Source organism: Cannabis sativa, chromosome 2 (assembly GCF_029168945.1).
Source record: "Cannabis sativa cultivar Pink pepper isolate KNU-18-1 chromosome 2, ASM2916894v1, whole genome shotgun sequence".
Taxonomy (NCBI): domain Eukaryota; kingdom Viridiplantae; phylum Streptophyta; class Magnoliopsida; order Rosales; family Cannabaceae; genus Cannabis; species Cannabis sativa.
Window position 1 is genome coordinate 62,951,153 of NC_083602.1, and position 27,946 is coordinate 62,979,098.

The 27,946-nt window shown below is 34.9% G+C and overlaps 3 protein-coding genes and 2 non-coding genes across 5 annotated transcripts; 2 read left to right on the forward strand and 3 right to left on the reverse strand.

Moving 5' to 3' along the window:
* The first annotated feature begins 940 nt into the window (after window positions 1–940).
* Window positions 941–1,047, forward strand: LOC133035318 (small nucleolar RNA R71). Its single transcript, XR_009686588.1, has one exon. It is a non-coding gene; the product is annotated as a small nucleolar RNA R71 (small nucleolar RNA).
* Window positions 1,048–20,060: 19,013 nt separating this feature from the next.
* On the forward strand, window positions 20,061–22,889 carry LOC115719552 (uncharacterized). The gene is made up of 4 exons (XM_030648644.2): window positions 20,061–20,565; window positions 20,838–20,941; window positions 22,133–22,262; window positions 22,399–22,889. The coding sequence occupies exons 1-4, from the start codon at window positions 20,455–20,457 to the stop codon at window positions 22,435–22,437; spliced, it is 384 nt and encodes a 127-aa protein (XP_030504504.1). The 5' UTR covers window positions 20,061–20,454; the 3' UTR covers window positions 22,438–22,889.
* A 49-nt stretch (window positions 22,890–22,938) lies between these two features.
* Window positions 22,939–25,314, reverse strand: LOC115719551 (PGR5-like protein 1B, chloroplastic). Its single transcript, XM_030648642.2, has 7 exons — window positions 24,790–25,314; window positions 24,632–24,694; window positions 24,459–24,545; window positions 23,889–24,126; window positions 23,741–23,814; window positions 23,528–23,626; window positions 22,939–23,225 (listed from the first exon to the last, which is right to left on the reverse strand). The coding sequence occupies exons 1-7, from the start codon at window positions 25,066–25,068 to the stop codon at window positions 23,142–23,144; spliced, it is 924 nt and encodes a 307-aa protein (XP_030504502.1). The 5' UTR covers window positions 25,069–25,314; the 3' UTR covers window positions 22,939–23,141.
* A 41-nt stretch (window positions 25,315–25,355) lies between these two features.
* TRNAG-UCC (transfer RNA glycine (anticodon UCC)) lies at window positions 25,356–25,427 on the reverse strand. The gene has a single exon. It is a non-coding gene; the product is annotated as a tRNA-Gly (tRNA).
* Window positions 25,428–25,659: 232 nt separating this feature from the next.
* LOC115718830 (xyloglucan galactosyltransferase MUR3) lies at window positions 25,660–27,884 on the reverse strand. Its single transcript, XM_030647646.2, has one exon. The coding sequence runs from the start codon at window positions 27,618–27,620 to the stop codon at window positions 25,890–25,892; it is 1,731 nt and encodes a 576-aa protein (XP_030503506.2). The 5' UTR covers window positions 27,621–27,884; the 3' UTR covers window positions 25,660–25,889.
* Window positions 27,885–27,946: the final 62 nt, after the last annotated feature.

The following is a 27,946-nucleotide window of genomic DNA, read 5'->3' on the forward strand; positions in this document are numbered from 1 at the left end:
CATGAACTTCACATAACGGGGCATTTGTTCCAAGGCTTCAGCAAAAGGAATGTTGATGTGTAGTCTTTTGAAGACCTCTAGAAATTTTGTAAACTGCTTGTCTAGATTGGTCTTTCGGAGTCTCTGAGGATAAGGTATCTTCACATGATGATCAATACTGATTGGTGGAGACTGTTGTTGTGGTGCAGGACTATCAGTAGCCTTCTTTTCTATTGACGTTGGAGTTGGTGCTGATTGATCTATAACTTCTTCATTGAATGGTTGTACCACATCAGGCCCATCATAATTCTTTCCACTCCTCAAGGAAATTGCTTTACATTGCTCTTTTCCTTTTGCCTCACTAGTGCTAGGTGAATTTCCTTGAGCTTGGTTTGCCACTTGAGTAGCCAATTGTTCCATTTGAGTTTCTAGAGTTTTAATAGAGGCTCTAGTTTCCATCATGAATTGGAGCAATAAATCAGCTTGGATATTGGAGCCACTAGGTCTTTGTTGTTGGTTTTGTTGGGGCTGATTTCTCTGCTGGTAGAACCCCTGTTGGTTGTGCCCATAATTATTATTTTGGGAGTAGTTCCCAATGGCTTTTACTTGATCCATTGGCAAATTATCCACATCTGCCTGACACTCTGAAAAGTGATGGTTGCCTCCACATATCTCACAAATAACTTGGGCTTGTTTAGCTTGCCCTGCAATCAGCTTTGTCAAGGCCTCAACTTGAGCTGTCAACTTTGTGATGGCATCAACCTCTAGCACACCAGCTACTTTCTTAGTTTGACTCCTTTCAGTTGGCCACTGCTGATTATTTAGAGCCATCTCCTCCAATAGATCGTAAGCCTCATTAGCACTCTTTCTCATAAAAGCTCCACCAGCTGCTGCATCTATCAGAGTTCTAGTGTTACCAACCAACCCGTTGTAGAAATTGTGAACCAGCATCCACTTCTCTATGCCATGATGAGGGCATTTTCTGATTAGATCTTTAAACCTCTCCCAAGCCTCATGGAGAGATTCATTATCTTGTTGGCAGAAATTATTGATTTCTCCTCTCAGCTTTGCAGACTTAGCTGGAGGAAAGAACTTTGACAAGAATTTTGTTGCCAGATCATTCCATGTAGCAATAGAATTAGGTGGCAAAGAATTCAACCAACTCTTGGCTCGTTCTCTGAGCGAGAATGGGAACAACCTCAGTCGAATGGCATCATCGCTAACTCCATTAACTTTAAAAGTTTCACAAAGTTCCATGAAGTTAGAGAGATGCAAATTAGGATCTTCAGAAGGGAGACCACCAAACGGGCGAAGGCGCACCATTTGAAGGATGGCAGGCTTAATCTCGAAATTGTTTGCATCCACTGCCGGTGGCCTGATACATGACTGCACTCCCGTCAGAGTAGGGAGAATGTAATCTCTCAAGCTACGGCCATTAGCTTGATCTTCCACAGCGCCTCCATTATTACCATTATTACGCCCATTGTTCCCAACATTATTGTTCACATTGGCAGCCATGATTTCTGATGTTTCAGCAGTTGCTGAAACTCTTTCTTGCCTTTTGTTCTTTCGATTCCTCCTGCAAGTTTTCTCGATTTCAGGATCAACTGGTAATATGACTGCTTGTCCTTGACGGCGCATACACTTAGGATTCCTGAAATATATCAAGACAATATTGCAAGAAAAAGGTTAGAAAAATCAGCAAGAGAAAATATACCAAAGTAGAAGTTAGTATAATTTTATGTAATATTAATCTTTAACAATTCCCCGGCAACGGCGCCAAAAACTTGTTGCTATAATTTTAAACACTACGCAAGTATACGCAATCAAGTAGTAAATCTCACACAGGTGAGGTCGATCCCACAGGGAATTGGATTAAGTACCACTAAATTATACTTATGATTCTATTCGGTAAATCGAAAGCAAGTATGATTTAAAAATAGTAAAATATGAAAGAAATTCAGAAAACTTAATAACACAATTTAAAGTTGAGCAAGATGAGACAATAGGGAGGAGAATCCTGTTGTTGTTTACCCAAATCGTTAATGATTAATTACTATCCTATTCTTGAAGTGAATGACAGATTATGAAACAACCTAGCTCCTTTCAGATCTTCTAGATTCTAAATCACGTGTTATCTAATTAATTCCTTAATTAAACTAACATGAAATCAGCATTAAGTAATAATCTACTCGTCACATAAGTCATGCAAATACTTTCGTTTCACATAGAACATTGATTATCTTAATTTTAGCATTCTCAATTCTCACTTTTCAGATTTTGAATTGAGATCATAGAGCATGCACAAGGTGATCAATCTTAAACATGAAATTAAACACAAATTAAGATAATTTCACAAACAAGAATGGAGGAATGGTAATTAAACATTAACTAGGAAAACATTAAACAACAATCATCATCCTCCCTAAATGGGAAATTTAGTTCAGAAATAAATCCATAACCATTCCTATAGCAATATTCAACATAAATAAATTAAAGAGGAATAAAGAAAAGAACTGTTGGTGGATGAATTCTGGATCTTCACTTGAATCTCTATGCTCTTCCTGCCGCTCTTAGCTGTGTTTTAGGGTTCCAAATCGCTCTCCCTGACTTCCAATCGCAGTTTTCTATTTATAATTGAAATTTAGGGTTCGATGGACGAAAATGCCCCTGGTCCGTACGGGATCTCGCCGCGGCCAAGCTTCCTCTCGCCGCGGCGAGAAATTGCCAAATTTAGGCTCTCTCTGTATCTCGTAACTCGCCGCGGCGAGCCTCTTCATCGCCGCGGCGACTGATGCTTCTGAATTCTCGAGATCTAGCCGCGGCCAAGTTGTGTTTAGCCGCGGCCAGATATGCACAAAAACTCAAAAATTGAGTTTTCTTCGGCTCAGCACGTCTTTTAATGAATTTCTGCACCCGAGACCTCTTTTATTCCAAAGAACCTGAAAACATAGAAAACAAGCGTAATTCCGTCCCAACACAGCTAAAAACGCACATAAATTGGATCCAAAACATAGGCTAAAAATAGCCTAACACTTACAAGCTCAAAATAATGGACGGAACCATGGTGCCTAGGGCCTGGAACGCTGATCACCTCCGGAAGTATTACCAATAGTCGAAAAATTATACTCATGCTCTGTAAAGTAAATTTGTACCGGACAAGTATGTGCAACTTCTAAATTAATATTTAAAGCTGAGTGCCCTAAAAACAATTTTCATGACACTCAGGGGGTAGTAAGGCATACCACGCGGACAAATGTAAAACAGGCCAAAGAGTTTAACAAAGTTAAAAAGTTTAACAAAGTTAAAAAGCAAAGTATGTATTCAAACATAGATGTAAAAGATGTTCAAACCAAGCGAAAAAGCTCTAAAAAATATTAAGGGCCTGGGGACGGGCCTTAAATTGTCTCCCCTTAAGAAAAAATATATATTGTCTGAAAGGGGGAAAAAGGACTGTGAATAAAAAAAAGATAGTGATAAAAGCAGTGATGGTTAATGGTTGGCTTAATCAATACGAGGCGGAAGGCGAGGCCCCCTGCGCTCCTCCAGCAGGGCATCAAGTCTCCTCTTTTTCTCCCAGAAGCGGACAAGAACCTCCTCAGGCTTGGGGTAGAAATCGAGCTTAAGGTTTTGACCGTTAGTCTGCCAGGCCATAAAGACGCCATCATCAAAGCGCTTAGTGCAATGATTGCAGACAACAGGGGCCATGAGCTCATCTCTTTTAGCCTTCTTCAATGCCTGATCTTTGAAATCCCTGAGCTCCTTCACCTCCACGGTCAAGTTGGTCGTCGTTTGCAAGTCAGCTTGATGAAGCTCTTCCATAGACTTCAACCTGCAGACAAATCTTCAACTGCCTCCTTGGCCTCCCTCAGCTCGCGCCTCGCCTAGCCACGGCCTCATCCCGGGTCTTCAGCTCCTCCGCCTTGGCTGCCAGTGCCTCTTGATGCTTCCTCTCTGCCTGAGCCTCCCTCTGTTGGGCCTCTTCTCGAAACGCTTTCCTCTCAGCTGCCAAATCTCTCAGACTCTTCATGGCCTCGTCCATGCCCCCGAACTTGGACATGACGTACCCATAATCAATTAAAATTCTTTGAGAGGCGACCGGTCTCTGTAGCGATCTGGCCAAATAAGAAAAAAGAGTCAAGTATAAGAGATCGAATGCCAGAGTAAAGCACAAAAGAAAGAAGAAACCATTAATAAAGACTTACTTGTTGGTTTTTGTGCCCTTAATAAAACCCATTACAATCTCATTAGATATCAATTTAAGAGATTAGAAGTGATTTATATTTACATGTATTTTACATGTTTATGGTTTAATATACATTTAATATATGCACAAAATCAGTTACGTCCAGAACATATATTTATTCACAATTACAGTATTGTCAACACAGTGGAATGTGATTGTGATTATATGATTCAAAAGACTAAGTCCCTGTTCATCAGTGTTTTGAATTTACACTGATGTCATAATCAGCGATGAAGTATACTTACACTTGGAGTAAGTGTTATGTTCTTTCCAGGACATTGGTAAAGTATACTAGTTTCGAATGTATGGAGTATACATTGTACTGGATCGATATTGAACTTAGACAAGATATTATAAACTTACCGTTGTATCTTTCCAAGTCAATATCAGTAGTTGATCTTAGATTAAAAGAATATAAATCCTGATATGCTTAGGCTCAATCTCAGGAGTGCTATTCATGTTCTTTGATTTATTAGTTAAGCCTACTTTTGGGTCAGGGTGATACGTATATTTTGGGAACATGATAGTATGACTGAGTGGGAGCGCTGAACATAAATATGGAATCTATAGCTTCTACTAGTGTATAGAAGTCAAGTGATGATTCCATTCGAGCTTAGCTAAATAGAAGTAAATGGATGAGCTCTTGTTTCAGTGACTATATCTTAGATCACTAAAACATCATTTACAGGTAGCTAAGTGTTTTAAGGGGCCAAATACATTGAGGGGTGAAAACGGTAAATTTATCCCATCTCGATGTAAATCATCTATATAGAGGATCTTTGATCACATTAAGATTATAACAATGGTTAAATGAGATAGCATATCTATATCGTGGAACATATAGAATGCTCTATATAAGTTTGAGAGTGCAATTCCAAGTTCTAAGAGTGGATTCAACAAGGAATTAATAAGTTAGGAAATTTACTTGTTAAATTTGGTTCAACTTATTGGAAACTCAGCAATATAGATCCATGGTCCCCATTCTAGTTGAGACCATACTGTTTGTAAGACTCAATAATTGATTTATGATTAATCAATTATAATTCTAAAAGTTAGACTATGTCTAATTTGTGAATTTTCACTAAACAGGGGTGAAATTGTAAAGAAAAGAGATTCTAGGTTTATTTATTAATTAAGAGACTCTATATGTCTAATTAATAATTATATTAAATGACAATATTATTTAATAATCTATTTTAGTTATTAAATAATTAGTTTTGGCAATTAAATGGTTAGAATTAGAAAATTGGCATTTTTGGGAAAATAGAAATAAAATTGTGGAAACTGCAAAATCCAAGTGAGGCCCATCACACCTATGGTCGGCCACTTGTGTGTGTGTTTCCCAATTATTATTTTCAATTTTTTAATGCCAAATAATTACTAACCTAAACCTAGCAGTTATCTATAAGTGGAAAGTGGTGGCTCACACTAAATAAGGCAATTAAGCAATTACTCTGTAATTCAGGAAACTGCCTCTTTCAGAAAGTTGAGCTTCCCTTTCTCTATATATAGCTGCCCTCTCCTCTCCCTCTTGTGACACATGAAATCAACACAACACACAAGAGAGAGAGAGATACAATTTCGAATTCCCTAGTGAGAGAGTAGTGCCCACACACATCAAATAGTACCTCAATCATAGATTGGAAGACTGTGAAGGATCACATCCAACTGAAGGACATTCGGGCTCAGATCTTGATTATACTCTGCAACAGAAAGGAATCAAGGGTTAGAGATCTTAGTGGAAGGAGACATATTATTCCGCTGCAATCAATGTAAGATTTTCTTAACTTTATATGTGTTTTCTTTTTATCGTTTTAGAAGTTCATATTTAGGTTGTTAATCAACATACTTGTGAGTAGATTTAGATCCTGGTAAAATTAATTCCAACAACTGGCACCAGAGCCATGGTAATTGATTTGCTTGCAAGAAATTTGGACTTAAAACGATTTTTTGGTGATTTGGATGGTATCATGTTGTTTTGTGTGTTGAATTGATGATTGATTGATGTTTGTGAAATTCTGGGAAAAATAATTGATTTTCTGTTTCTGGAATTATTTTTATTGGATAGTTTGAAAAAAAGTTAAGCAATTTACTTTTTTACAGAACTCGATTATTAGTTATGAATTTTTGAAAATCGGGAAAAATCAGGGTGGTGATCACCCTTCCCACGCGCGCGGAATGGCTGCTTGCAGCCTCCCAGCGCCGTGGAAACTCGGCAGATCACCCCATATGCGCGCGCGGATGGTATGCTACAGCGTGCAATTTTCTTCGTTTTCTTCAATTTTTCATGATATTTCATGGAATTAACTTCCGATTTTTTGTTTAATTTTGTATTTTAATTTTTATTTTTCATATTTGAAATCTAATTATCAGAAATAAATTAATTTGATTATTCAAAATTAATTTTAGATATTAGTATAATTTGAATTTGAAAATAGGTAAAAATTATTTTTGCTTACCTCTTTTCTTATTTTCTTTAAAATTTGATTATTTTATCTTATTTTTAAATCTAAGGTCAGATATTAAATACCTTTTATAAAATATTTTTTTTAAGTAATTTGACCTTATTTAAAATAAGATTACTATAATCATGGTATTTTAAAAAGGAAATAAGATAATTTTGTTAACTTTTAAATTTAATTATTTTTTTAATTAAATTATAAAATCAGAAAAGGGTATGTATTTATCATTTTTTAATTTATTGAATATTTAATTTATTAAATAACATGAAGTTTAAAAGGTAAGTTAGCAATTTTTTTTTGAAATGATATTTAGGTTACTTAAAACTTAATTTTTCAAAATTGTAGGTTTAATTTTAAATATTATTTTATTTCATTTTAAAATCCGAAAATATTTTTTTATTATTTTCGAAATATAATTAATCATTTAAAATTAAATAAATCCTACATCCAACTATCCAAATCTAACTTGTTGCAGGAGTATGTGTTTTAGATTGTTTGTAAGTTTTTCTAAAACGTATTATTGCTTGATCTAAATTGCCATGGTTAACTTGTTGACAGATCCAATGATCTGATTTTAACCCATGGTTCAATTGTCAATAGGTCAAGTAAATAATTTGTAACAGGTAAATTTTACATTCTTCTTTCATCTGTGTATGACCTAGTAACATGATAGGGTCCATCCAAATCTGTGTGCCTGTGTGAGCTTATATGTTTATTTTATTATAGATGCATATAGGTTGTTGCTAAATAAAATGTCACACCCTGATAGATTTTATTTAGGTCCATTTAGTTTTTGGACATATTCAATTAATAACAGTTATTCATTTTAAGGTTAAATTCCTCTCTTTTGGGCCTTGTGTGAGAGATGGGGGCCAATAGAAGTGGGTACGACATACTGAACCCAGCTCCCCCTCAATGAACTACCCCAATTGTGAAGGCCCATTTGCCTAATTTGAATAACTGTCCTAGGTTAATTAAATTAGTTTAACCTAATAAAATTGATTAGCAACATAATTAACTTTTAAAATATATGAAATTTATTTTCATTTTAATATTTTAAGGTTAATTTTAAGAAAAACACTCGTAATTTAAGATATTATTTCTAGATAAACTATTTGTATTTTTTTTTGTATTTAATTAAATTAAAAAATTTAACTAACTAGATTCTTTCTGAAACTTTAATTATTTCATTAAATATTCCTATTTAAGTTATAAATTAGTTATTTCTAACTAATTTTTACTTATTAACTTAAATTTGAATATCTTTTGAATTTAATATTAAGTTGAGAAATTCTAAGAATTGGTTATTGAAGATTCTTAAGATATTTTTTAAGTTGATTTTAAACTTAAAATGGAATATTCTTAAATTAGGTAGTACCACTTAATTTTGATATTTAATTAAATTTTATTTGAAAAATTTTAAGTTGCTTATTATAGATTCTTTCTATAACAACTTAAATTAGATATTTTCCAAATCTTGAAAAGATACTTAGTTAAATTGAGATATTTTCTAGATAGCTATTTCTATACTAATTATTATTTCTAATATTAAAATAGGAAAATATCATTGATTGTGAAATTAATTATTTAATAATTAATTTTGGTACAATTCAAGTTAAGAATATTTTTCCTAGTATTAAACTAGAAATTAATAATTAAGCCTTCTCTATACTTAATTATTTATTTCTTGAATTTAATACATTTAATTAAATTGAAAATTAAATATCTAAGTTGATTTTCATCATGATACTTAAATATTGTTATTTTCATGACATTTAATCAAATAAAAAAAAATTATTTTAAGTTGGAAATTTTTATAACAACTTAAATTTGGATAATTTTCAATATATATTTTATTTATTTTATTAATCAATATTTTCGAAATTGTATTTGATTATGCAAGATAATTTTGAATTTATCTTGAAAAATAGATTAAAGTTGTAAATTAATTATTTATTTTAATTAATTTTTGAATCAACTTAAATTAATAATTTTTTCATTTAATGATTAATTTAAAATAAAGGAACTAAAATATATTATTATTAGAAATTGAATTAATTAGTCAAAGAAAATCTAGATAGATAGTATCTTTACTTGAAGTATTTTTTTAGTAAAGATTAATTTATTTTAATGTATTTCGAAAATTGTATAATTTTATACTTTAATTTTTCGAAATACAATATATATATTTATAGAAAATTTTAAATTTGAGTTGCAAATTAATTTAAATTAATACAACTTAAATTAAATAATTTTCTTAATATTTATTGGAAAATTAATACTAAAATGAAAATAATTCATTTTATTTTCTTAACCATCTAAGTTTAATTTTATAAATATTAAATTAAATTTTATTTAGATTTTTATTCTAAATTTAATTAATTAAATAAATATATATTTAAAATAAATGAATAATAGAAGAAAATACATTTTAAATAATGAGCTTTATTATTATTAAGATATTCGATCTCCAATGTTGGTTTTACATAGCTTTTGTTTTAGTGAGTAATCCTCCCTAATGGAGGAACGTTCATTAGCAAGTTATCGTCGTTTAATCTCGAGAGATAAGTATATTTGTAAGTGTTTTATATTAGTATTGATCACCCTAATGGTGGCGACTGTATTTGACTTTCAAACGTATGAAACAATGGTGGGAGCTCATGAAATAGGAATGACCTTGACTCTCGCCTAAATGGGACAACGTCAGATTCTCTTTTCGATCGAATAAAAGGTTGCTAGAATATTTATTATTTTAGATGAGCTAACAACTCTATTCAATGGATGATAACTTTGACTCTCGCCTAAACGGGACACTGATATCAGTTTGTTGAAAACTTTGGAAATTATTTAGGATTGTATGTTTTAGTATTTTCTCTTGCCATTCCTACTTGCTATGTGCTAATAATTTCTGAATAAGATTTTGTGTTAAACCATAATTGATTTCTATTTATTATTTTGTAGTATCCTGAATTGCCATGTCAAATCCCATGTTATCACTGTTGACTGAAAATAAGCTAAATGGATCTAACTTCCCTAAATGGAAAGAGAACATTAATATTGCTCTCATAGGTGAAAGTTCCCTGTTTGTGTTAACTGAGCCGTCTCCTGAACAGCCGGGTGACAATGCAACCAAAGCTGTTAAAGAGAAGTTTGAGCGTTGGCAGAATGCTAACAACAAAGCTCGATACTTCATGCTTTCCAGCATGGTTGACACCTTGAAAACAAGGTTTGCTAACGCTGCCACGGCTGCAGGAATCATGACGCAGTTAACTGAGCTATTCGGTATGGGATCAATCCAGTCTCGCTTTGACGCGACTAAGAAATTCATCAACGCACGGATGGAACCCCATCAGAATGTGCGTGATCACCTTCTCCAAATGGCAAGTTATTTCCAGGAAGCCCAGAATCATGGTGCTGAAATGGATCAGACTACTCAAGTGAGTCTCATCTTGAATAGTCTGATTCCAGCTTTTCTGCCCTATACATCAAATTATGTCATGAATAAGAAGGAACAAGACTTTCACGCGTTAGTCAATGACCTTCAGACATATGAAAATTTTATTGGAGGACCCAAGAAGAAAGGGAGCAAACCTCAGGATTCTGGAAATGGTAATGGGACGAATAATCCTGAGGCACACGTTGCCTCTACTTCCAAACCCAAGAATAAGAAGAAGTGGAAAAATGCCAAGCAGCGAGCTCAAGCTGTGAAAACAGCTAAGAACAAAAAGGCTGCTGCTTCTGGTGATACACCAAAAGGAAAGTGTTTCTACTGCAATGAAAAAGGCCATTGGAAACCCCAATGTCCTAAGCTTCTTGCAAAGAAACAAGGCATTTCTTTCTATAAAATGATGTGTTTTAGTGAATTATTATCCATTTGGATTATTAATTCTGGACTACTAACCTTGTTTATTTGTTTTTCTTCTCACAGCTCAAGCTTCTTAAACTCAGGTGTTGTCTTAGCGAGTTGGATTTGAAAGTTGGACAAAGGGGTGGAGTTCGTCCAAGATAAAGATGAAGCTCATTTATTTACTTTTGAATTAATTGTTTCAATTTTAAAACAATTTGGATTTCAAGTTTGGGATTTTATTCCCTGTTCTTTTCTCATGATGTTGCAAACAATTTTTTTTTAATTCATAATTAAGTTTTTTTTACAAATAAATTGCAATCTATGAGTTGAGCTTCATTACTTTATCTTATAAATCAATTACCAATTATTATATTTATTATGTTTGTATGTGTATGTGTTTTTTATTATTGATACAAATTCTATAGTTATTTAAACTCTTTACAGAGTTATTACTACATAAACATTAGAAATAATTTCTATGTTTATGAATAATTGTTAATTCTAAAACAATTATTAAGAATTTGTTTAATAAAAAGATCTTTTGATTTGATAGGGGTGGAGAAAAGTTAAGAATAATATACAGTTCAACGATCTTTTATATCTAATGAACTCTGGATTATATTCAACTCCACATAATCTCTATAACACTTAGAGAATCATGATCTCTACAACCTTTAGGGGTGGATCATAATCTCTATATACTTAAGGGTGGACTATATTTCACAGTACGCTTTATGATACATAATTTTAAACATGGAAGTAATATAATAAATTAGCTATTATCAGATTAAGTTCTTGATCTTGATTATATGTTCCAATTTAGATTTACTATTGTAATAGATAATGATACCAATAAAGTTCTTTGATAATGTATCACACTACCTTAATTGAGTGGGAGAATTTTAAAATTCTTTACTCATCTTCATTAGGTTGACGCTTGTGATAGGAACTTAAGAACACTACTGATAAAACAAATCTAACCATTCATGTGGATATAAATAACTTATCAGAATTATGAGAATAAGATAGAAGAATTCTTGGATAGTCTATTCGAATGACTTGAGTCAAGATTTCTAATCCTCATAACATTTTATGGTATTTTAATTTGATTGCTTAATCTCTAGCAAGTATTTTACACTTCAAATACTAGACTGCTATGTTGATGACCTAGTCTTAAAGAAACTTACAGTTTCGGACTAAGATAATAAGTCACAACTAGATACCCCTCAAAACAATAATAAGAGGTTAAAAATATTAATTAGACATCTACTATTGAGTGGGAGCCATCTGAGATGTAATCAAATAAGGAACATTAGGGGACAATCAAGAAAGATTTATGAAAGTGACCTATACGTTAGATATTAAAGATCTGTATATTAGTTATCCGAATATCCACACCAACTCATTAAGAATTTGAGATGGTGGTTACTCTAGGGGTAGAGGAGTTATTCTAGAAGAGTATAAAAACCCATCTATAATAATTCAAGCTCCATTAGAGAATATATATAACTTTGTAAATTCAAAATTACCAGAAAGTTATTCTACTGAAGAAAATTCTACACTGCATTATCTCAATTCCAAATTTTAAAACAGGAGACATATGTCTTCTGTTTGTTCAGATGTACTTAATAAGCAGTAAGGATTTCAGTATCCCTTGATGAGTAAAGCATATAGCTAAGGATGTTTCATAATGTTTTATGAACCTGGTTCCAGAGATTTGGGTGGATTCAAATATACTACACTTGATCTGAAGATCAAGACAAAAGATTGATTGTAATGCACAACTTGTTTTATGTTAGTGCAAGTGGGAGTTTGTTGGTTTTTGTGCGCTAAATAAAACCCATTACAATCTGATTAGATATCAATTCAAGAGATTAGAAGTGATTTATGTTTACATGTATTTGACATGTTTATGGTTTAATATATATTTAATATATGCACAAAATCAGTTAAGTCCAGAACATATATTTATTCACAATTACAGTATTGTCAACACAGTGGAATGTGATTGTGATTATATGATTCAAAAGACTAAGTCCCTGTCCATCAGTGTTTTGGATTTACACTGATGTGATAATCAGCGATGAAGTATACTTACACTTGGAGTAAGTGTTATGTTCTTTCCAGGACATTGGTAAAGTATACTAGTTTCGAATGTATGGAGTATACATTAGACTGGACCGATATTGAACTTAGACAAGATATTATAAACTTACCGTTGTATCTTTCCAAGTCAATATCAGTAGTTGATCTTAGATTAAAAGAATCTAAATCCTGATATGCTTAGGCTCAATCTCGGGAGTGCTATTCATGTTCTTTGATTTATTAGTTAAGCCTACTTTTGGGTCAGGGTGATACGTATATTTTGGGAAAATGATAGTATGACTGAGTGGGAGCGCTGAACATAAATATGGAATTTATAGCTTCTACTAGTGTATAGAAGTCAAGTGATGATTCTCTTCGAGCTTAGCTAAATAGAAGTAAATGGATGAGCTCTTGTTTCAGTGACTATATCTTAGATCACTAAAACATCATTTACAGGTAGCTAAGTGTTTTAAGGGGCCAAATACATTGAGGGGTGAAAACGGTAAATTTATCCCATCTCGATGTAAATCATCTATATAGAGGATCTTTGATCACATTAAGATTATAACAATGGTTAAATGAGATAGCATATCTATATCGTGGAACATATAGGATGCTCTATATAAGTCTGAGAGTGCAATTCCAAGTTCTAAGAGTGCATTCAACAAGGAATTAATAAGTTAGGAAATTTACTTGTTAAATTTGGTTCAACTTATTGGAAACTCAGCAATATAGATCCATGATCCCCATTCTAGTTGAGACCATACTGTTTGTAAGACTCAATAATTGATTTATGATTAATCAATTATAATTCTAAAAGTTAGACTATGTCTAATTTGTGAATTTTCACTAAACAGGGGTGAAATTGTAAAGAAAAGAGATTCTAGGTTTATTTATTAATTAAGAGACTTTATATGTCTAATTAATAATTATATTAAATGACAATATTATTTAATAATCTATTTTAGTTATTAAATAATTAGTTTTGGCATTTAAATGGTTAGAATTGGAAAATTGGCATTTTTGGGAAAATAGAAATAAAATTGTGGAAACTGCAAAATCCAAGTGAGGTCCATCACACCTATGGTCGGCCACTTGTGTGTGTGTTTCCCAATTATTATTTTCAATTTTTTAATGCCAAATAATTACTAACCTAAACCTAGCAGTTATTTATAAGTGGAAAGTGGTGGCTCACACTAAATAAGGCAATTAAGCAATTACTCTGTAATTCAGGAAACTGCCTCTTTCAGAAAGTTGAGCTTCCCTTCTCTATATATAGCCGCCCTCTCCTCTCCCTCTTGTGACACACGAAATCAACACAACACATAAGAGAGAGAGATACAATTTCGAATTCCCTAGTGAGAGAGTAGTGCCCACACACATCAAATAGTACCTCAATCATAGATTGGAAGACTGTGAAGGATCACATCCAACTGAAGGACATTCGGGCTCAGATCTTGATTATACTCTGCAACAGAAAGGAATCGAGGGTTAGATATCTGAGTGGAAGGAGACATATTATTCCACTGCAATCAATGTAAGGTTTTCTTAACTTTATATGTGTTTTCTTTTTATCGTTTTAGAAGTTCATATTTATGTTGTTAATCAACACACTTGTGAGTAGATTTAGATCCTGGTAAAATTAATTCCAACATTGCCGCGGTCATAGCAGCGCTGATATCCTGAACCTGATAGTTTGAGTTCTTGGAAGCGCAGGCTGCATATCGTTTGGCCAGAAGTTGGGTCAGGTTGGAGACAAAATGGCTCGTCAACTCAGAGGCAAAAGGAGCAAGAGTAGGACCGACGAAGCGGTTGAACCAGTCCGTCAGAGGGTCCATGTTCAGGTCCCAAGCATTCCTAAAGGCCTCCTCGCGTAAGGAATTTTGCTGAGCCTCCCGTAAGACCTTTTTCAGGGCTTCCACCTCGGCATTCCCCTTGTGTATTCGGCCATGGCATAGTTATGCTTGGCAATCTGAAGTTGCTGCCTTTCCTCATCAGCGGGGATAGGAGTAAGGATGATGCTGGGGGGTACAGTATATTCCTCGACTTCAGGAGGGATCCCTGAATCAGAGCTAACAGCCGGAGTGGCCACCCTCCTAGACTTTTTGGAAGACTCAGCCTCCACCATCTTGCCCTTGCGCTTTCGGTCCAGCGGGGCCACGATCTCACCTTCCTCCTCCTCCTCGACCTCCCCGTCTTCGTCGATCAAGACGATTGGGCCTAAGGGGACACTGGAAGAAAACCACCCCAGGGTCACCGTCTGGGCGGGTGCCGGAGGAAGAGAAGAGTCCGGGCTGTATGTTTGGGCAAGAGTTGCTAAAAGATCCTCCATTGGCTGAGCTGCTTCAAAAGGACAAATAAACTGAGTGTCAGAATGGCCATAAAAAAGTATGTACATGAAAACAAAGCGATAAAACTAGTCCTACCCTGACTATCTAACTCAGTCCTAGCAAAGTCTTGCACGACAATACTGAGCTTCATCATCCCCAAGAAAGCTGTCCGAGGGGAGAAACCATCTGGAAGACAGATAAGCTGAGTGATCCAGAGGAATGGGTGCAGGAGGTCCGGAACCTATCCGGGACCGGCCTAAAAAATGACCTATGTTGGAAAAATAAAAGGCTTTGGCATGATCACCCCACCGAGTAGGGGGCATCCTAAATCTAAGAAGACGCTCGTCAAATCCTATAGGCCTACACCGGGAATACTCTTGGGCAGAAGGAACATGATGAACCGTTAAGGGAGACTTACCGGATTCGAATGTGCTGGCGTCTGGGGCCCCAGTATTGGGAACCGGGACCAGCAACTTAGGCCGAGAAGGCGTCCGCTCTCTGCCCGCCTCCAGTCGAAGGGTCCTCCCGGCTGCGGCCTGAGCCTTAATATAAGCCAACTCCTGTCCTCGCCTAAAGAGGTACTTTTGGTACCGGTCCTCCGCCGAGGCTATGATGTCCGCCCTGAGCACCTTTTCAGCATTCGGGGTACGAATATTTGGGCATAGAACCTTGGAGAGATTGAAGTCATCTACCGATTGACTCTCGGAGATGAGCTTGGCCTTCCAGCAGTTCTCCGTTGTGACCAAGTCCCCCACGTTAAGACCTTTCTTGTCATAAGTGGAGAAAACCTTGGCATGCTGGAGGAACAACTAGGTAGGGGAAGTGCTGAGAAGAGGAGGGATCCTGACCCACTCCATGAGAAGCTCCGGGCGATCCATGGCTTGGAAGCCGAAAGAGAAGAAAAAATAGTGGCGATATTCTTTTACATTCTTTTGAAAATTAAAAGGGACCGGGCCCTCGTTAGAAGGATGGGCTCGGAGAGTGAAAAAACTGTCCTTAAACTTGTCCCCCTTTTTGGGGACAGAAACAAGTTCATAAAAATATAAGATTTCAGCCGGGCTAGGTGAAGCCCAGCCTCTGGCTACATAAAAAATAAAAAGGCCTGAGAGCAGGCGGTAAGCTTGGGGAATAAGTTGGTAAGGCGCGAGGCCAACAAATACAAGGAAATTAATGAAGTAATCCTGAAGGAGAAGCATGGCTCTGGACATGAGATGGGTCTGGCTCCAAGCTCTGAAACCCCCATAATTGTGGTTGGGCGTCTCTTCGTCTCGAGGTAAACGATGGAAAACCCCAGACGCGGACGATTCAATCCCAGCAACCGTCACGATCTTCTCCAATTGGTGAGCACTGATTAGGGTGGAGTGGAGTTCATCCGCTTCCCAGCCGTTAGAACGACATGTGTAGTTGTCCTGGGCCACCGGGCCCTTCATAACCTCCTCTAGGGTGGCCAGAGCGGCCTCCCCCTTCTTAGAAGACTTAGCTCCGGACGCAGGGGTAGACATGTTTTGTTCTGAAAAAAGAAAGAATCCAGCAGTTAGACCCCAAACCAAACCCTAATGTTAAAAAAGGGAATGGGGGTCCCCTAACCGCCGGAAAGAGGCCCCCTCCGGATGTTTGCCAAAAATGGAAATCCAAAGGACTTTCCTTAGCAAACATCGGGTGCAAAAATCCCAAAGGTAGTGAAAGTGGACAAAAAATAAAAAACGCAGAATGTGGGAGAAAAATCGCCCCATGCCCTAAACAGTCTTTCGAACAGAAGGTTCGATTCTAAAGAAAAATGGAGGAAAATAACAAAAACACAAATAAAGAAGATTCTACACATTACACAACAGACTCAGTCAAAGTTATTTCCCAGAAATCCAACACTCAACCAAAAAGTTCTATCCTAACATGCAAACAGACGATAAAAAGCATGAAGTGTCCAGAGAACTTACATGAAAGTTGAGAGCTGGGGGTCGGCGTCGGTCGACGATATAGGGTGGACTGGCAACGGCGAAGGAAGAGCAACAAGAAATCTATGGTGTCTGAATTTTTTTCTCTCAAATGGGCTCTTGTGAAAAAATGGCAAAGTAGTGAAAGTAACCAAATGAAGGGAAAATGTTGGCTTTTATAGGCCAGAATGGGTGCAAAGCAGCTGTGATCAGGCGTCATCGAACGGTGGGAATCGAATCGATTTTTATTCTGCAGATCTAACGGTTGGGATGAATGCTCTTCAAGGGCGGCTGGAAATGCTTGAGTATTTGTTTGACACCCATTAAATGCGCCGAATCATCAATGGACGGGAAACGAATCGTTGCTTGCAAAAAGCAATAAATTTTAATGATGACTGTCATAAATTCAGCCCACGCGTCCGAAGCACGTGCCAAGAAATCAATGAGACAACCAGAGGCACCTAAGCAAGCCTCGTTTGCTTCACACCAAACAAGGCTTGGGGGGTAAATGTTGCCCCTATTTTCGCCCAAAATACGTGGACCAGTATGACGACAACACGTGGATCTAAGAGGCGCAACTCTTAGATCAATCGACTAAGTCTCTTAGCTTCAGGAGTGTCACCAAGAATATACCCTCCCTGAGGAAAGGTAAAAGCTCCACGTACTCCCGGAGACCAGAGGAACGCCAAGGGACCTCCGGGGGGGAACAGGACATTACTTGAATAGTCACCTTGCATTTAATGCCGCATGGGAGAAAACGTATTGGAACTGCCATAAGCAATAAGTTTGACGGCGTAACCCCTCTTATGCAGCTATTACGCTATGATTAATAAGGCTAGTGACAGCTACTTTATGAGGGATCACATCAATCAAGAAGGGATAAAAGACTTTATCCACCTAACCCCTAAGATACCTAAGGTATAGGTCATGTATTTCCTATTTTGTATCTGCTGGGAATATGTGCCCCTACTGAAACTACGCAGGAAGACAAGTGCTTCAGTTCTAGGGATCACCCCAGAAAAATACTATAAATACCCCCAAATACACTAAGATGGGGGTCGAGAATTCTGGGTTCATAAGAATTAAAGAGAGCAACTAAGAGAGAAAACTACCAAGAACATTCTCTGTAATAAATACTCTAAAAAATAATAAAAACTTGTGGACTAAGGCTCATTAATGCCCGAACCACGTAAAAATCTCATGCATTAAACTTCCTACAGCTTTCTCATATATATTATTAAATTGGTTGCCGAAAACCTCGGTCAACAGTTGTAATAAGAAATTGATTGTTTTCTGTTTTAATTATAGTAAACTGATTCACACACCATATTTTTCATAAAGTTTGCGAATAGAAAACTTTTATATCAAATTTACGAATTCAACTTATATATAGACACACTTGAATTTAGTTATATGAGTTTTGGTTAAGAATATAGTAAATTATTAGATACGTTACTTAATTAAAAAAATTTTAAAATTTTTAAAAATACGTATATATATAATCATATTCAAATGACACACTAATGTAACAATAGTTAGCTAATTTTTTTTAAAAAGATTAAAATCTCTAACTCTATTTTAAAAATTAAAAAAAAAAAAACATTACCTAACTAAAAAAAATTAAACATACATGTATTGCACATAACATCACCTAATTGAACTTAGTTAAAAAGAAAACTAATTATAAGTGCATTGCACGTAACATCAACCTAATATCTATAAATATACAGATAGTTCAAAAACCTTGTAAGGGATTGAAAAGTTCAAGGACACAATAATACATAGGGCATTCTACAATTCACCTTCTTAGTTTAACGATCATTTTTAGTTTTTACGTTAACTTTAACAAAATATCATATTACTTAAATGAATATTCTTTATGAATTTTATAATATTATTATATATATTTAAAAATAAAAATTATATAGATATTTTATATAAAGAAATTTTAAATTTAAATTTAAAATCTTTAAAATATTATTAATATTTTTAATTATATTTTTAACTTTATTATTATTTATTTTATATTTTAAATTGAAATGATTGTAATAAGAAATTGATTGTTTTTTGTTTTAATTATAGTAAACCGATTCACACACCATATTTTTCATAAAGTTTGCGAATAAAAAACTTTTATATCAAATTAACGAATCCAACCTATATATAGACACACTTGACTTTAGTTATGTAAGTTTTGGTTAAGAATATAGTAAATTATTAGATATGTTACTTAATTAAACAAATTTAAAATTTTTTAAAAATACGTATATATAATCATATTCAAATGACACACCAATGTAACAATAGTTAGCTAACTTTTTTTTAAAGATTAAAATCTCTAACTCTATTTTAAAAATTAAAAAAAAAATACATTACCTAACTAAAAAAAATTAAACATACATGTATTGCACTTAACATCACCTAAAGGAACCTAATTAAAAAGAAAACTAATTATAACGTAACATCAACCTAGTATATATAAATATATAGATAGTTCAGAAGCCTTGTAAGGGATTGAAAAGTTCAAGGACACGATAATACATAGGGTGATTCTACAATTCACCCATTTAAAAGGGATGTACTGATGCACCCCTATTTGTTTCGGTATCTAGAAAAAAAATTTAATCTATTCTTTTTTTCATATTCATGTACGTTATAGCTATTTAAAATATCTTACAAAATTTTGAAAAATTCGGAATAATTTACAATATAGAAAATAATATTCAAACAGTCTATTTTACACGAGTATAAAATAAAATAGTCACGCGTGTAACACACTGTTTGAACGCAATTTTCGACGTGTTAAACTTTTTTGAATTTCTTAAAATTTTGCAGGATGTCTTAAATAACTATAATTTACATGACCATGAGAAAAAATTTGACTTAAAAATTATTTCGGATACTAAAACCGTTAGAGGTGTATCGATGTATCCCTTTTAAGAGGGTGCAGTATAAAATTTTCTCAATACATATATCGAGAGATAAAAATTCTAAATAGTTTTTTTTTTTTTTAAATACAATTTTATAATTAATCATTATTATATTATTATTAATTATTTTGTAATTTTTTATTTATTTACTTTTATATAAAATCAAACCAAACCTAACATTTAACTATTTAATTTATTAAACATCATTAATTATATGAATTGTAAAATAACTTTAGCAAAAGAAAATATACACTGCAACGACAACGTTTAGGGTTCATCATGAGCTAGCTAAGCTAACGCTGGTCACGTGCAAGTCCACCATTGTAGGAATATTTAATTCTAGGCACCACGATACAGCGAAGAATCCTTCCTTTTTTTCTTTTTTTCTGAAAAATCCAAATTTTAGTCTACAGTATTTTCTAGTTTCTTTCTGTCATACCAAATTTAATTTAAGTAGGAAAACCTAAAACCCTAGAATTTTTTTCGAATCTTTAATTTCAATCGTTTTGAGTAATCAATATCATTGTTGGGCAATTAAGTTTAGCTGACTCGAATCCTACCTCCCTCTCTCCGCTACTTGAGAAAAATCAGATACCGATTTTGAATATCTGATTTCGTTGATTGATTATTGTAACTTTCCAAGTATGAAAGAAGGAAAATCCCTAAAATTGAACGGCCAATTGAATCACCAGAACGGTCACTTGTCTCCGTTCAAATTCGCCAAATTGTTCGATCCAGAAGCTTCATGGGACAAGGTAATCTTATTTTCTTGTATTCTTCGCCGTTTCTTACACTTAAGATTACTTTTTTATTTTTTTGTTACCGGTTAAGTGCGCTGAAAAGAATTTTATGGATAGAAATAGGATATGATTACTGTGGCATTGGATAGCTACTGATTAATCAATTGATCATATATATATATATTTAATTTGCTATAACAGTTAACAGTGAGCACAAACTTTGGACCCAATTCATTAGTTCATTTGTTAATTACGTCTATCCATTGATTCAATACAATTTCGTGCAGGATCAACTGGGTGATGTCTTGCATTGGATCCGACAAGTCGTGGCCCTAGTTTGTGGGTTGCTATGGGGAGCCATACCTTTGGTTGGTGGTATATGGTTTATGATGTAAGTTTTCGCTTTAGCACTGTCTATTTCTGTTCTGCAAATTACGTTATACGTATAGATCTCTGCCTTCTTCCTTTGATATTTTGAAGGCATAGGTTTAAGCTTATACCTGTTCCGTGCATTATGCTAGATATTTTGATTCCAGAGGAAAGGCCCAGATTAAAACTTCTTGTTAAGCCTTTTCGCACTGAGAATTCTACCTGTTAATGCAGCTATTTTACGTTAGAATACCTAATGGGAAAACATCTACTGGATTTATTTAGAGGTTTCTGAAATTGCATTGGCTTGTTCATCGTGCTCAACTATGTACGGATATGTTTATCATATGGATTTACTTACATAGGCTATGATTGATCAGAAGGATTTTGGTGTTTTATAGGGAGTGACATATTGGGTTTTTTTCGTTCCTTTAGATATAAAGCTATGTCAACTAGTGGAGACCTTCTCTGGTTACTGTTTTTCCACCTTTGTTGTTATCATATTAATGAAATTCTAGGAGGGTGATTACTATATTTGTAAAAAAAAGAAGTTTTTCAAGAGAAGAATTTCTCCTTTTTTATATTCTTTCTGGATATTGTGATTAAGCTTTTGATGTTATTAGTTGAGAATTTAAACTTTGTTCATTTTGGGACGTGGACGTAAAGCTTTGACTACCTATGTTTAATGAGTCATTGGAAAAGGAATGCTCTGAGTTGACCTGCGGTTTGGTAAAAATGTTTGTGGTGGACTGGAGGTTACAGCTCCCTTTCTTCTTAATGCTGTACTCATTTAGGCTAAGACAGGCATTGAAATGTTTAAACTTCTTTATAGGCAGAACTGGTGAATATATTATTTCGAAAAGAAACAAAAGAACTGGTGATTATATAAATAGATCTTAAGAAGGTTTGATGTCTATTTTGAAAAGAGAACGTTTGATGTCTTGCTAAGAAACATGACTTTTGGATATTACTTGTCTTTTAATTCTTTTTATTTTTTGTGTAGTATATCCGTTGGCTTTTTTGATAGAATGTTAACTATTGTTATTGTTGTTCTTTTTTTAATTAATCTTCATTAAACTCAATCCAATGTCTCTCTTTGTTATTTCTGGATTTGGCTGACCATATGTATATATTTTATATATATACCATATATATATACATATTAAAATCAGTAATTTTGTTAACCTATTGGATCTGATTGCCACTTACACAGTTTTCTAGCGCTGTCATCTGGAATAATATACGGTTATTATGCAATGATACTAAAGGTTGATGAAGAAGATTTCGGTGGTCATGGAGCTCTCCTTCAAGAAGGGTTGTTTGCTTCCGTAACTCTCTTTCTGGTACTTATCTTTATCTTTATTTATTATAGTAACTATTGTTATTATTATTTATCATTTCCCTTTAAAAAATGTCCTTTATACATCAAAGTAGGGCAAAACAAGAAAAATGTGGAACTTATTCGATTATTATTTTCAGCTTGCATGGGTTCTGGTCTACAGCTTGGGCCACTTCTGATAGGGCTATCTATTCATCATCATCTATATCCGTTGAGGCAAAAATTACAACTTAGAAGGCTGGAAGTGCTAGCTTAACAAACAATGAGAAAGTTAATTAATTAGTCTTTATTAGTTGTTCTTTGCTTTATGAGTGTGCATCATGTGGAAAACTCGCAGAGCAGTGTGCTGTCCTCTGGTTTGTGGTAAATAGGTGATCCAACAATTTTCTTCATAAACTTTGGTGCATCGTAGCAAAATCATAGCCTCCCTACAATTGAGTATCAAAATTTTGATTCTGTAACCTTAAATAAGAGTGCCTATGAGGACATGCCCTTACAATCTTCTTTTGTTATTGTGAGTTTTCTTTTATTCAAATTTTTTAAGAAACAGTCATTCAGCAGGAAAAAGTTGATTCTGAACTCAGATTGTCATGTGAAATTTACAATAATAGTCTGTTGTCTTTGTTTTAAACAGTCAATCGTGATGACCATAGCTTATAGGTCAATTAGGTTATGTTCTAAATTCAAATCTTTCTTTCTTCTTTACATTTCATAATGGATCTCATAATGATAAATTTAGGCGTTGGTTGCCAAAAATTACATACAGATTGCTGTTATCTTTTAGGTTAATAAAATGAAAATATAAAACAGTTAAACGGTCTACGGATGGGAAAATGAAAAAAAAGGGAAAGAATGAGGAGCCACTGTACATAAAGCTCAAATATTACAGCCATCTTCGTCGATTTCTTCGAGAAACTAGATAGATGCGACCATAAACCCATTTCCTACCCAATCTACAATCGGATTTCTGCACAAAAATAACAAGAGAACAATTATGCATTAGAAAAACATGTCACACTGATGTGATAATGACTTAAGACTAAAAACCACCAAATATATATTTTTTATTAAGAGGCAGTTGCGTCTCAGCCAGATTTTAACCCCAATCTCTACACAGTACACACAACACACCACCCAACAAGTTGGCTGATATGAAATGAACTTGGCAGCCCAGTGAACATTAGAGATTGTCAAACCACATGAAAAGGATTCAAAAAACATAAATTGGATTAACTTGAATTTTCTATTGTTCGAAAAAGGATTAATTACCTCAACCTTGGTGCGAAACTCTAATAGGCTTTCACATACATGACAATCTGCTCTATGTGGGGTGTCATTAGATTTATCTGATTTCACAAATGCAAAAACCTGCAGGACGGTGGCACTGAAATCAGTGAAAATGAAGAAAGAAGCAGACAGAGGAAAGATTTAAGGAGAGCCTATTAGACTAGTTAATATCTTATGATTGAGCAATTGGCTAACCTCCTCTCCACAATTTGGGCATGCCCCCTTCAATGCTACCAAGTCATTTCTCCACAGGCCTTGAAGAACTTTTACTGTAAACATATGCACATAAGTTAACTGGGATTTGAAAAATGATTCATATTCCTCAAGCAGATGTCTAACTTACCAGAAGCTGAGGCAATTGGATAGCCAATAAGAGAACCGAATACCAGGAATAAAACACCATTTACTGTGGCAAGAAACTCTAATGCAGGCACATGGTTAATGTGAGGCATTCCTGAATTATATGCACCTTGATAAGCAAGTCCAATGTTGTAGATTATGGGCACAACGCAAGCTGAACTGCCAATAGCAAGAAAGAGTACCCATATGCTGGCTAATGTGAAAACCTGTGATAAATCTACCTGCCCTACATCCATGTCACTCAATATTCAAGTCCAGAAAATAAAAAGAAAGAACAGAAAATAAAAACACCATTACTTCCAACACTCAAGTGTCCTATTCGATGACATAAATCCAAAAACAATGCCGTGAAGTCATAAGCTTTACTATATGAAAGACAATTTGTTACGTGCCAAACTATACAATCATATTTTTAACTTCCAGAAACAATACAGATGACAGTGTTTACATCCAAAGATACGAAAGATATTAGAAGGAATTTGGGTTGGTAGTTAGTGCAACTGCAAAACTAATTACAACATCAGATAAAAGGATTCTAAAATGAAGTAATCACCTCAGCATCTGCATACGTTGATTGTCGTCTAAGACTACACCGAGGGTATTTCACAACGCTTTTAGAACCATACCACCGAAGCTTCAACTATTCGAAAATTAAATAAAATAAAAATAAAAATCACATAAGAAACCAAAAAGACGAAACAAACAAATGAGTGTGTTAAGGCAAACCTCTACTCTATCAAACATGTCGTCCACTATCAAAGGCTTTCCGCTGTAATAAGAATCCCTTGCCTGTAAACACCCAATACTCAGAAAAAGTTAAATTGCTTCCAAGACCCCATAATTCAGAAAAACGAAAGGAAACCCAATAAGGATTTTATGCATACTTGACGATAAAGGGCTTCCAAAGTTTCTTTACTGGCGGTCTCGATAGGACCAACGAAGATACAAGAAGGGCCTTGGACAAGGTCATCACGAGTGGCGGTGGGGAAGTTATGACCGTTAGCGGATATCCGAACCGAAAACGGGGCTCCGGGTCTGGAGCTCCGGGAAAGCTCCAGAAATGAAGATGAAGAGGAGGAGGAGGAGGAAGAACCGATCACGTGAGGTGCGAAGGAAGAAGGGCTTGTGCCACAGGCCATACAGCGTGGTGGAGATGGAGGCATTGAAAAGCAGAGCCAGAAGATGATAAGCGGTTCAGATTAAATAAAAAAGAAAAGTGTTCTTTTATTTATTTTTTACTGTTTTGGCAAAATATCAAACAGGAGATTTTGAACCACGCAATTTTGGCAAAATCCAGGGCCTGAATTGAAATGTGGGTTGGAATTTTGTCGAATTGCCGTAATTGCCCTCGAAGCTCTCGTTGTTTTTTTGGCTGCGTAAGTATAATTTCTGGCAACCCTGAGATACTATTCCAAGCCATTCATTGGAAAAAACATTAAAGATAAAAAAATGCGTCTGCCGGGAGTCGAACCCGGGTCTATTGCTTGGAAGGCAATTATCCTAACCGTTGGACTACAGACGCTTGATGGTATATTTGATATAATTATATTTATTATTAAACTCTTTAATTTATTACGTATTGTATTTAATCATAATGGGATTGTTTCATTTGCATGAACTTACTAGTTAGTAGTTACTGTGCCCTATTCTTAAGCGTGTGACCACAAATTATTATTAGCTTTATTAACTTCATTTTAGAAGCTAACTATTCACAAATGTACCATGATTTAGCTCACTAAAAAATAAATAGCCCATTGCCAAACACTTGATTTTGATTGATTACCAGTAGTGTGGGTATAATTTCTAATGGAATATTCAAAATTGTAAATTACTACAAATAAAATCAACAACTAAAGGAATAAATAAACATTGACTATAGTGTTTTTGAGGGGAGACTACTAGTTTAGCTAGCTTCTTACAACAACAACTACAAAAATATTCCCTAATAAGTTTTCTTATAATGTCTAAACCAATCAAAATTTCACTATGTCTTTTCAAAGTAACGATCCCATTCATGATCTTCAACTGTCCCAAAAAAGTTGTATTTCCATGACACTTCTTCTGCATAATCCAAACTAGAATCCTTACCCTCCTCCATTTCTCTTTTTATTCTACTCACTCTTTCGACAACTCCTTTGACTGAGATATCAAAAGCATCATCAAGATTCTTCAATTTCGAACCAGCATATACCACTTTTGGTATCAATCTTACAACTTCTTCTCTCATTTCTGCAACTTTCTGTTTCGGTATTTGAAGCAGAGTCTTCTCAATGCTCACCTTCCTCTTTTTGACATCAATATCAGGTATAAACACAGAATAGTTTGTAAAACTTTTAGGCAAATGCCACAAATATTGAATGTAAGCCGAACCCGGATGAAAAAAGACAGGAATACACCCTGCCAAGATTGAATCGAAAGCCGATCTTCGAGTACTCGAATCCCCCGGAGGCTGCAAGCAAAAAACAGAGCTTTGAAACATTTTCATAACGAATTCTGGCTTTTGACACTTGTTTGATCCATCACGGCATTCTAACAGCTTGCATTTCTTCCTAGAAGCCCTGCATTGCTCAATGACCTCACCGCGAATCGAGTCTCTAATATTAGGCCTTTGGCCACCGGCAAAGGAGAACAAGAAAGGCCTTCTTTGCCTTCTCATTCTGTTCTGCCATTGAAACACTTCAACTTCTTTCAAAGGGTGAAAGTAAGTAGGATACGGTATGGCAAAGTCATTGTTATGCCAAGGACTTGATTCGATTGTCAAAACCGTCATGTTTTTTGACTCGGGTAAGAAGAGAAACTTGTTTCCCCAATCGAATTCCTCATCACTTAGCCTCCTGAAATCCCATGTTATCCTTCCCGCGACGAGGAAATGATCCCTGCCCGACATTTTTCGCCACTCGGGCTTCTGTCTTAGCCATTTGACAAGCCCGAGTGAGTCTGAATCTCTCATGGATATGTTGTAACCCCAAAGATACCGCGCAACATCAAGACCAGCATAGTAAGGCACGAAGAAAGCCGAAGCCAACGACGTGTCGTTTGTCAAGCATTCGTATTGTTTCATCCTATTATGGAATATGACCTCTAATGAGAACTGGTTCGTCGTATGCCAACCTCTGTTCGAATACACTTTCCCGGGATTTGAAAGAGGAGGACCAAAACCAGAGTTTGATGTGAACTCACACATATTAGTCCAATTACTAAGCGAAGCACAGTTCTTCAACAAATCTTGGTTGAACCTTCTTGGTAGATTATGAATGTAGACATATCGGCCTGCACATGAATCTGAATCTTCATTGGATTCTCGCTCTCGCGTTGTGTCGTTTATGGGTTTGGTATCTAACTCTATGTTTTCTTTGCTATGAACCTCACTAGCCGATGGCGCGAGACGATTATCAGGCTCCAAAATATGATCAATACCTTTTAACCCATTATTGACAATGTGAAAATCACTACTGGGTTTGTCCCCATTTTCTGTTCTGATAAGAATATTGTTAATATCCTCTGTTTTTGTACCGAACAAGGTATCGTTTTCATAAAATGGTATAGGCTCAATCATATTTTCAAATTTGAATGTGATGGAACCCTTAGTGGTTGTTGAATTATAATTACAAAAGCAAAGCAATAAATACCAGAAAAGAAAAGAGGCCAAGACGACGAACCAGAATCGGCATTTGACAATGATGGACATCGTAATTTTATCTCCAAAAAATTTCATGGATGATAACTCTTTTCTGGGTCGTAGAGTTTCTGGTCAATCTCCAACCAGGGAAGAGATTTGTTGCTTTCAGATTATAGAGATTTAAGAAATTGAAAAAGGCATCGCTTGAGAGGTAAACGAAGAGCTGCTTTGAAATTGGGGTGGTTGTTTAAGGCAGCGTTCAAGTTTTTTCCTCTTATTTTCTTCTTAATTATTATTATTATAAAAAAGGAATGTAACTTTATTTTGTTTTATTTTATTTTTAGTACAATTGATACATTTTTGAACATTCTAAATATACATGGCCGTGTATAGGTGTAGGCATATTTGATAGGAGAATTAAT